Genomic DNA, 11145 nt, shown 5'->3' with positions numbered 1-11145 from the left:
CCTTTGTTTTTTCTTTGCTGTTTTAATGCGAGTCATTTACTGTTTATAAATATTACATAGAAAATGCCGTTATTCCGCATGAACCAATGTATAAATAAGCTGCGACTATTGCATTGTGGGAAGCTAAAATAATAAACAGCTTGTCCAATTTTAAAATAAAATTAAACGAAATTTGCAAGAAATTATCGATTTTTCTAGCTGTAATTGGCAAATTTTTGCAGTAAAAGTATGTCATATATGAACTCATGACAAAGCAAGTCAAAAATGTACTGCCAGCCAAACAATTCGGTAAGTAACGACTTTCTTACGTAAGATCCTTTTCCGGTTCCGTGTTACGCACCGTATAGTCCTGTGTTGTAGCTTTCGTTGTCAGTTAAGTTATCGCAGGTTTAATAAGAATACTATAAGAAGTTTATATGTCTCTTTGATTACCGTAGCAAAAATATAAACATGTTTAGAACGAAAAGACTAGATATAGCGACAAAACAACAATTGTTAAAACACGCTTACAGGTAAAAACATATTTACATTTAATTGAAAGCGTTGTCACTACAGGTTATAGCAACATCTTTTTAATTTTCCGCTAATAGTCACCCGAAATTAACGAAAACCAAACCAGTTTAGCTGCGATAAGACGTAGGTCACCCGCTGTTGTGCGTATAATATTACTTGAAACAAAATTCAAAATGATAGTTACCGGTCAAGCAACAGATGCAAAAGGTAGTTTTGCAAGTTTGTTAGCAAATGCAATGCATTTATTCTTGTTTTATCACTGTACTGATTAAAAAAAGTTAAAAATTTGGAACATTAATACCCATGAAGTTACATTACATTTGTGGTAGGCAGGCATGAGGTGTGTAAAACAGAACGTTCCTGTAATACTGTCGTTGCCCCCTTAAATGAGAAGATAAATATCACATTCTTGCATCAATTTAATCATCTTCCTAGACCCAAAACTCCTTGGCATTACACTTACATTGACTTAAATTAATATTTTTTTTCCTTTCCATGCCCAGAACTCCCTGGCACACCTTGGCAAAGAATTATTGGAGGCTGCACGCATTGGCAACGACGATGAAGTGAGCGATCTTATGACACAAGGTGCTCCCTTCGTTACTGACTGGGTGGGTTATAAATAAACTACTACTTTAAAACTAGGCCTACCACATCATGTGTGCCAAACAGATGCCTAGGAGACAGTAATAGTGTTTAATAGAACATGAGTTTCCACGATAAATCTAACTTTATGCGATTTTTGGTATGCAACATTATTACGCAGGGATTTTGGCGTTTTTAAAGTACCATCAATATTTATCACCAGCATTTCACACAATATCTAAAACCACCCTTAGCCTCAAAAAACAGAATAGAAATAATATATTCCCTTATTCTCTAGCTAGGGTATTCCCCTTTGCACTTTGCATGCATCAACGGACACATGTCAACCGTGGAAATATTAACGCGAGCTGGTGTGTCTTGGGAAGGGAGAACGAAGGCAGATAAAACACCAATCCACTTTGCTGCACAAAACGGACATCGGGATATTGTTCAGTATCTGCATAAGCTTGGTGCTGATATCAATGCAAAAGATATGGTATGTTGTACTGTATACAACATACAACATACTCTAGAATCTAGATGTCTAGTGTGTTACATACAACATACCCTAGATTTTTGTTCGCTGGAACTTAGCTGGAACTTAAAATGTGGTATTACTATTATGGCTTGAATGCATGCTACTGTTTAATTAAGCATGTTAGCTATACCTGGTTCTATAGGTATTACCATCTTCTATAAAAGCATGATGAATAATATAATATAGTCCAGATCTCTAAAATTGAAGCCTAAAAATATAAATTGTCACAAAAAAGCTACTTATTGACATTAGCATGGACATACATTGCAATTTTTAACATACATATATATATTTATACAGCTTGACCTTAATGTTTTATAGGCTATACATTAACATAGACATCCATTACAGTTAAACATGACACCTTTGCACTGGGCAGTTGATGAACAACATTTCCTTGTTGTCAAATTTCTGGTGGAAAATAAAGCAGACATAAATGTTAAAAGCAAGGTGGGGTGTATGGGTAATAGGTATTGTGTATTGGCATTTTAATTTTTTTAAATCTGGGGTAACATTGTAAAATGCAGTCATATATATAAACATAGGGAACCTCATTGATGAATGTGGTGAATGCAATACACTTGGCTGTGCTTGTTTGTAATTATTATTGTTCACTAAAAATGGTAAAACACGTGCCTATGCATTAACCTGTACATTTATTTCAGTTTGACAAGACACCTTTAGATATTGCTCAAAGCAATTCTGATTATCACTTTATCCAGTTCCTTAAGGTAGGTTAGGATTTTTGTTTAATTTACGAAAAATAAAATCATTTCCAAAAATCAAAGAGAAACCTTTTCAATTTTCAATATGCTAATTTCAGTGTTTTAAGTAGTAATCTGTTTCAGAAAACACTTTTGATTTTTAAATTATATATATATATATATTATATATATATACTGTTTTTTGAAAAAAAATTAGACAGTGTGCAAAAAGGCAACCCATTTTCAATAACCTGTATTGGATTCTTTGTTATGTCTTGTGTGTATTTAAATAATAAACTGCCATCACACGCATGTACATTATATTAATTATAAACCTTATTACAGAACGCTGGGCAGAAATGTCTGAACTTTGACACGGAAGAATCCCCTTCAACTTCAGGTCAGTTTTTTTGAGGATGTAATTATAAGGGTGTAATGTTTTTCAATTTGTAACAAAGTCTGGTTTTAAATTGATTATTTCTTGTAGATTCTACATCCGTTTTTGACTCCTTGACAACTTCAATAGGTAAGCTTGGTATACAGCTTACATGTTATATATAACTTGAGGGTGGGCGACACCATGTGTGTCTGGTGTATAAGAAGGCAGCCATGTTATAAAATAGCCTAACATTATATTACAGAATGTGTACCCAGTACCTTGTAGTGCAAGAAATTAAGAATGCCTAAAAATGTCAAGTTTTTAAATAAAAGTGTTTCCAGATTCTAGTTTTTCTCGTGATTACCTCGGCTCCAGTGTTGCCAGTGGTGCTCCAGTTTTACTTGAAGGTGCAAACCAGATCACTTTAACAGAGGCTGGGAAACTTGCGTTACAAAATTGGTCATCACTTTATGAACAAGGTAAGTTACATTGCTCTTATTTATGGGTTTTAAATATTAAAGTTGCTGAATGTGTAGGTGTATATAATATAGGTATGCATTGTATGTATGTTAGTACTGCAACAGCCAACAGGTTACTGTTACAGATGTAAATATAAGGTTGAATGTAACTTATTTACTTTCACATTGTGAGGCAACGACAGTTGTTATACCACGTTTCATATTATTATATGCATGGGCATGTAAAGATGATTAGTTGGATGTTATATGGGTGAATGAATGTATGAATGCAACTTATTTATCCTAGCATGGTGTGGCGACAGTCGTTATAACATGGGTGTTCTGTTTCATACACCTCGTGCCCGCGAGTTACCACGTATGTAACTTTGTGAAAATAGGCCACAATTAAAGCCTGATTATAATATTAACTTGTATTGTTCTAGCTGAACAAAATAATCAACAAGATGAGAAATCGGACACTATAGTTCAAGATATAGATGAGTTTATTGAGAAAAATCCACAAAAGGTAAAAAGGAATAACATATTTGTAAAACAAAACATAAAATAAGATGCTCTAATAGTAATTTATAGAAGCAAACACCCACCAAAATCATATTCTAAATATGAGTGTCTGAGTTGTAAAATTGTCTTCAGAGCTCAACATATGTCTAAACATTTCTTAGAAAAAATCTGCTGATTTTGCACAAACAAAAAGAAAAACAACCAAAGTTTAACAAACAAAACTGCAGGCATAGTTTAAATTACCTGTTGCATTGTATGTAATATCACATGTAATATACAGCTTGTTATTCTAACTTGATGCTTTCTTAGTTTTTAACGATCACGTTTGGAAATCAACTTTTTTCTCAAGTCTCCACTCCAACTACAAACCAACCACTTAGCTATGTGTGTACGTCTCCTGCTAAAGTTAAAACTTCAGGTGATTAGTTGCATGATTTTTGTTGCAAGTTAAATGATTGAATGTAACTTACTTTTTACTTTGTAACCATGAGAAACCATTGGGTCAAAAACTTAAATGTTTTGCCCAAAGAGTCGTTCACATTGTCTAAAACTTAACCTATGTGTTTCCAGGTGCCAAGAGAAAAGCAAGTGCTGATTATTCTCCTGCCAGACAGTAAGCCTGGTTTGTTTGTTGTTGTAAGCTTTTTATTTTACACTTTTATTTAACTAGTAGGCATATTCTGTTGATTTGTGACCCTTATAGATTGTTTAAATGGTCATTAAAACCATCCAAAATTGGATCATCCAAAAAGGTTTATGAGACGAAATACGACTGTCATTGGCAAGCGATAATAAACAAGTTGCATTTATTCATTTTAAAGGTTTCTTAAAACGTCAACAAAATCTGGAAGCGCAGCTCTTCAGCGCCAACTGACTGCCGCGCGTTCCAAGGCCGAGGAATTCCAAGAAAAGCTGGGCGAAAAAGAACGGGAAATAGAGACTTATAAAAGGCAGCTGGAGTTACTGCAAAGCTCTGAAGTCTAAACCGATCGTGCCATTTTACGTATTTTTTACCTTCTGGTGCTTAATTACATTTTTGCCGCTTGCCAAGTGGTCTTACTATGTTGTGTGTCCGCGCTTTAAATAGTATGTGTCAATCAATGACGTAATTTTGTTTCTTCGATCGCGTTAACGAAAGTCCAGAGCAGTATACAGAAGCGAAAAGGTGGGAAATAACGCTATAACAACAGTCTTGTAAAAGACGCTATGCGTAAGTTTGGGAAGGAGTTCCAGTTAAAAAGTGTGGCTGTTGCGCTCAATATATGGTGAACTCGCATTGTGGTGTGTTAAAATTTAACAAGTTACTATGAAACCATAGTATACTATGATGAAACTGGAAGAAAAGTGCGTAAAGACACGACCTGTAAAATGTATCCACAACGTAATCAGAAATCGCGATAGCGTGTAAATTTAGCTTAGTATTATTTGCTATTGCACGGTTTGACCGACCGGTAATGAAGAGTGCACAGTATCCTTATTTGTCACGGAAGTAAAAATGACGTGATGGGTAATTTGTAATGCGTGTTGTAAGAAATACTACGTTTGTCACGTATGCCTATAGTTGGGTACAGGGTTAAAAATCCTTTGTTTTATATAGTTTTCATTATAAATATACTTACTCATAACATACAGACTTTTATTTCACCTTTTTTTTGTGATTTGTTTGGATTTAGGTGTTCAAAATGTATATATTTTTATACGCGATAGGGGTAAAATAGAAATCCTATTAATAAATTTCAGGGGAATTGTTTTGAGAATTTCTTGCTCAACGTTGTTTTGTTGAGTTACTCTTTCAGGTTGTTTTGCAGTAAATGGCTCAGATATATGGACTTTTGCGTCGTAATTTCTTCTGTTCAGTAAAATATAACCGTTTAAGTTTGTTTTAGAATTCGTGCAGGTTATTCATGCCTTGTATTAATTGCAATGCACGATAAAACAATGGTAAAACAAAACCAAACGTTTGTAAAAATTGATCGTGAAAACTGTATTACTGTTTTTAGAATGTGGTGTATAAATGTTTACTGTGCATATTATGAATTTTACCGGTATTACCTATGCATTTAGACACCTATATGCGTGATTTTCTGTTTCGGAGTTTTGATGATTAAAATTTATTATTACTGAGCTGTTTGTTTGGCTAAACAATGTTTTCAATTGCGGGAAATCAAACCATGAAGCGTCTGCTTGGGGAAAAGAAATTGGAATTGGATTACCAGGAGAAGGAAAAAGCAGAAAAGTTTCTAAAGGTTTTAATTAAAAAGTTTAAAAAAGACAAGACTTTGGAAGATTTAGAAAGCGCGATTAAACACCAGACACAAGCCACAAAATGTGTAACTGTTTCAAGGTAAGAGCGTGAATAGTAATTGGAAAATGTGCGAGTACAATCTATATTGATTGGGACGCAAATTAAACCTACAAATAGCAAACAACATTAGCTTCTACAGTGTTCACGTATTATGTTTTGGGCAGCATATCTCTGACTGTGGATATACTTTTATTAGTTTTTAAATGCAATTCCTACTTTAGAATGGAATGGCGAGCTATGATGAATCAGCCAGATGTTATCACAACTTCTACTGGAGAGTAAGTTATACATGACATATAATTATATTGCTGTAACATTCTAGTTCAGGTTTTTCTGTATATTTTAAACTTGTCATATATATATATACCTTCCTGTTTTTCTCTAAATTTTATTGAAAACTGATGAAGTGAAACAAATTTAATATTTAATCCTGTTTTTTTTAAATTTAAACCTAGTTTTTAACTTTAAAATATATCTATTTATAGGTTGTTTTAGAGTATGGATATTATAAATGATATATATATTCAAAATCTAAACCTTTTAAACTTCCCATATTTCCAGGACAATCAACACAAACTCTCCCGTTTTACCCCATGTGTGGGCTTGTAGGTTTTGGAGGTGGCCGCACCTCAAGTCCGCTGTCGAGCTGCAGTCGTTATCAGCATGCAGCCATGGATATGAGAAGAACATGTCTGAGATTTGCATTCAACCTTACCATTATAACAAGATTGAAACACCAGGTATATAGAGCTGTATTGCAATTTGTTAGTTGGTTCAGTTTTAACTATTTACAGAGTTTTGCAATAGCCTAAATCTTCGAATCACTGACATATAGAATACATTATGTACATAGCTGATATGTAGTTTGCACTGTTTTGTGTTGGTTTTTCACATTACCAAACCAATATGGGTCTGTATAATAAACCGTTTGATAAGAGTTTAATCAAAAACGTTTCCCCGCACAGCGCTGCCGCCTGTTCTGGTCCCAAAATCAACTGAGCCAATACCAAGTAGGGACCAACTGCAAGCAATTAACTTGGAGGGAAACTCTATACCTAAAAACGCAACCTATGTTGATGGTTTGAAACCGCAAAGCTTTGGAATTGCTGGTAAGATCATTGTTTGAATCGAAAAAATGGCCTATACTGTACTTAAAACCGCACACTGGCCGGACTAAGAGGGTAGTAGGTTCAAGGCTTATCGCTGCTACCATTGGGTGCTTGTGTTTCCTTGCGCAAGACACTTTAAATGCTCCAACCCAGTGGTCACTATTTACTAATAAGTTGTTCAATTTGACAACCATACATAAAAACAATCATCCACATAGGAGGTGTATCAAACAGAACACAAATGTTAGCTTCTCAAGTTGCCATGCTGGTATAAATAAGTTAGACTCATTTCTTCTATAAATAAATAAAAACATGCTTTTTTAGAAACCCCTCCACCAGGATATATGAGTGAGGACAGTGAAGCAACCGACCATGACCATAGTGCTACAAACAGTCCTCACCCACCAGCGTATAACTCAGGTAATTTAACCAACATCTGTACTGTACTGACTGTACTGACTGTACTCTATAATATGACCCTTAACGTACAAAAGCCACTGAAGCTAACTAAAATATTGTAAATCCCTCTAAAGAAGTGTAATATTATTTTATAAGATTACACCCCATGTTTGGTGCCTATTTTTGTGGTGGCTTTTAGGTGTGGTGACCCAAGATCCAGTTGCCTGTTTATATGCCTTCAAAAAGATAGTTTACATCGTATTTTCTTACAGAAACCGAGATGAACTACCAGACAACAATATCACGGTCTTTGCTTGGTAAGTGTGGTCTACATGTTATTTTATGTGGCTTTACATGTCTAGATCTTTGGCTTAGTATGTATAGCTACTACTAATTTTGGGTGTTGAAATATTGGAAAAATTCTGGCCTAAATCACAAGTCTTCTCAGCCTTGGTATGGGACCAAAGCTGTATAGAATATTAATAGAACACTTATGGAGATGCTGTCAAAATAAAGGCTTTTTTCTCCAAGTAGTTGTTACTGTAGGTTCTTAAAAACAGTTTCGCTGATGGGTCTCAGCCATATAGAATAAAATGTGTTATTACTTAATCATTAAGACTGCTCTCATGTCCAACCAGTAGCATTTCTTGTGTTGTTGTGTCCTTACCCATGTAGGGTAGAATGTGTTATAACAGTCAACCCAACTCCTTTTACCCATACAGATGCCCAACCAGTAGCATACTGTGAGCCGCCATTCTGGTGTTCCATATCTTACTATGAGATGAATCTTCGAGTAGGCGAAACATTCCACGCTTCCCAACCTTCTTTAACAGTGGATGGCTTCACTGATCCTTCGAATTCTGAGCGATTCTGTCTCGGCTTGCTTTCTAATATTAACAGAAACCAACAAATTGAATTGACAAGGAGGCATGTTGGTGAGTGTTTTTAGTCTTTTCAGGTTGTTTTTCAGCTATTTTAACTTTTTTTTATGCTGTTTTTGATCTTTGTTGTATGTTTTGAAGTTTTTTTGGTCTTTTTCTTTATGTATTTTTTAAAGCTCGGGATAAAAGTAGCTGGCATCACTGTAAGAGTATTCAGATAAAACACTATTTGTGTTTCTTATATTTTGGGAATAATATAATACAACTGCACTTTGAAGGCTTCCAATCAAATATATCAGAAATAGCAATGCATATTCTACTTATTAGGCAAAGGTGTACGTTTGTATTACATTGGTGGAGAAGTGTTTGCTGAGTGTCTTGGTGAAAGTTCTATCTTTGTACAAAGTCCTAACTGCAACAATAGATATGGATGGCATCCAGCTACTGTTGTTAAAATACCACCAGGTAAGACAGACATAACATTAAGGGTGTCTAAGGTGATGTCAGATGTTTTAATACCCCAACTTTTAGGCATAAACAGCTTTTACCTTGCAGGTTAAAAACATTAGGGTTGCCTGGTTGATATTATCTGTTTAACACCCCAGCTTTTACGAGCCTATTTCTTTTGTTTGACGGCTATAGGTTTAACTGCATTTTAGAAATGTTTTATACTGTTATATGAACCCTACTGTACCTTTCTATGAAGTTTCTTTAGTTTGACGATTATGAGTGTAATGTAACTGTATTTGAACAATGTCACACCAAGTTCATGTAAAATTTTAAACAAACATGATGCCAATGACACTAAAATTGAAAATCCATTTCGTTTCTCATTATAACATGCAGCACTTTCCTGCAGGTTGTAATTTGAAGATATTTAACAACCAAGAGTTTGCTGCTTTGTTGTCCCAGCTTGTAAACCAGGGGTTTGAAGCTGTGTACCAACTTACAAGAATGTGTACCATTCGTATGAGTTTTGTCAAAGGATGGGGTGCAGAGTACAGGTATGAACTTAATACTAGCTTGGTTAGTCATGGTATAGGCCATTATCAGTAATACTTTATTCGAGTTTTGTCTTTTTTCTAGCTATTTTCTGGTTAGTTTTAGCACAAACATACCATATGACACAAACATGAAACAAAACGTTAATGTTATAACGACTACCGTTGCCCCGTTGTGTGAAAATATAAAAGTCACATTCATTCATCTTTAAATTACTTCAATAATCTTGAAATACAAACATAGCAGCATGTATAGAACAAAAATTCCCTTTATTTTGGTTCAAAACCATATTCAGTAATAGAAATTTAAAACACCAAAACTTTGAACAGGCGTCAAACAGTAACTGCTACACCATGCTGGATTGAACTGCATCTTAATGGACCCCTACAATGGTTAGATAAAGTCCTTACTCAAATGGGTTCTCCTGTAATCCCATGTTCATCCATATCTTAAACCCAATATGCCACTACCCTACCCATCATAGTACAGTGCTCTGTCTCGTTTTTTGCTTCACCAAATTTCATGTACCCACTATTGTAACCAAAACCATACCCACACTTGCAATTGTATTTCTACCCTAAAACCACCACAGCGCAAAATATTTTATGTTTACTACTAAAAATTTAATTTTTATATTGATTTGATTGGAAGTCCTTTAAATTTTAATTGACCTCCAAAAACTCCAATATTCGAAAATCTATTTTTAGCCAAAATAACCAAATATTTTATTTTAAATTGCTTTTCTAAGATATTTATTCAAATCACAAAATAATTTAAAAAGTGCAAACATTTTTCAACATTGTTAGATTGGAACACTTTTAAAAACCACAAATTATTATAAATGAACCTCCAAAAAAATCAATTTTTAAGCAAGTAATTTAAAATATGACCTACCAAAAATTACTTTTTAGTTAGAGTACTTTTCATTATTTTTTCTGTTTATTTTCTTGTAATGAAATTCTGCATTAACAAGACGATTTTTGGCACAGAACTTTTTAGCATGCTGGTATTTTTGTGACTGAATTGTAAATAGGGGGTACCCATGTTACCTATTGTATGCAGTTTTTATAAACTGCCACGTTTGTGCCGCCCTTTTTTTCATTGCACTTTTTACACGATAAAGTTCAGATAAGAGATAATCATTTGTTTTGTGTCATAAGAATATCAATAGTGCCATTACTGCTAAATTCACAATGTACATTATGTAACTATGAATTCGTTTTTGTTTGTAAAATCATTGTCTTACCATATGTTTAAGTCTAAAACTTTCAAGAAATAGCTATTTTTCCAATAAATCCCTCATAACCTGTACTTAAAATAAAAAAGTAGCTTTTAATTGACGTTAAACTGGTTAACAGATTGTCAGATTGTTTATACACTTGCTTTTGTTTTTACTGTGCCATTGAAATGTTGTAAATAAAGCATTTGTGCGCTATACAAGACCCTTAATGTGAACAGCTAGTGTTGCCGCATATTTAAACACCTTGTGCTTAGTGTCAAGTTGAAGATACACACATGCTGTATTACGCGATTAAATAGTTTTTTATACGTTTTGCAATGAGCATTTACAAGTGTTTTATAATGGTACGTGCCCGTTCATTGGAGCCAGGCTCTCTTGTCAAATAGATCGTTTGGGTTTGTACAAAAACAACACGGACTCATGTTTTGACTGCAACGTGCTGTAGGACCTAATTTAGTTGATTTAAAAGGTGCAATGGCAGCTCAATAATTCTTTACTAAGTGTAGGTAG

At 34.3% G+C, this 11145-nt stretch overlaps 2 protein-coding genes across 5 annotated transcripts; both read left to right on the top strand.

Moving 5' to 3' along the window:
* The first annotated feature begins 128 nt into the window (after positions 1-128).
* On the top strand, positions 129-4808 carry LOC100177701 (GA-binding protein subunit beta-2-like). Of its 4 annotated transcripts, none has more exons than XM_026834836.1 (12): positions 129-288; positions 1017-1124; positions 1397-1594; positions 1988-2086; positions 2302-2367; positions 2686-2740; positions 2828-2866; positions 3061-3198; positions 3621-3703; positions 4009-4117; positions 4270-4335; positions 4521-4808. In XM_026834836.1, the coding sequence occupies exons 1-11, from the start codon at positions 265-267 to the stop codon at positions 4314-4316; spliced, it is 966 nt and encodes a 321-aa protein (XP_026690637.1). In that variant the 5' UTR covers positions 129-264; the 3' UTR covers positions 4317-4335; positions 4521-4808. The 4 variants fall into 4 exon arrangements, with proteins under 4 accessions (XP_026690637.1, XP_009858859.1, XP_026690636.1 ...); XM_009860557.3 differs by having other exon boundaries at positions 4270-4312; positions 4521-4805; XM_026834835.1 differs by having other exon boundaries at positions 4270-4321; positions 4521-4656.
* A 956-nt stretch (positions 4809-5764) lies between these two features.
* Positions 5765-10830, top strand: smad2/3a (Smad2/3a protein). Its single transcript, NM_001078348.1, is given in 10 exon segments — positions 5765-6043; positions 6226-6282; positions 6566-6744; positions 6970-7113; positions 7438-7533; positions 7785-7829; positions 8235-8447; positions 8721-8858; positions 9253-9397; positions 9725-10830. Coding segments are annotated over 10 exon segments (1341 nt in total). The 5' UTR covers positions 5765-5843; the 3' UTR covers positions 9849-10830.
* Positions 10831-11145: the final 315 nt, after the last annotated feature.

The sequence above is a fragment of the Ciona intestinalis genome, chromosome 6 (genome assembly GCF_000224145.3).
Source record: "Ciona intestinalis chromosome 6, KH, whole genome shotgun sequence".
NCBI classification, from domain to species: Eukaryota; Metazoa; Chordata; class Ascidiacea; order Phlebobranchia; family Cionidae; genus Ciona; species Ciona intestinalis.
This window is presented reverse-complemented; position numbering and strand designations above follow the sequence as displayed.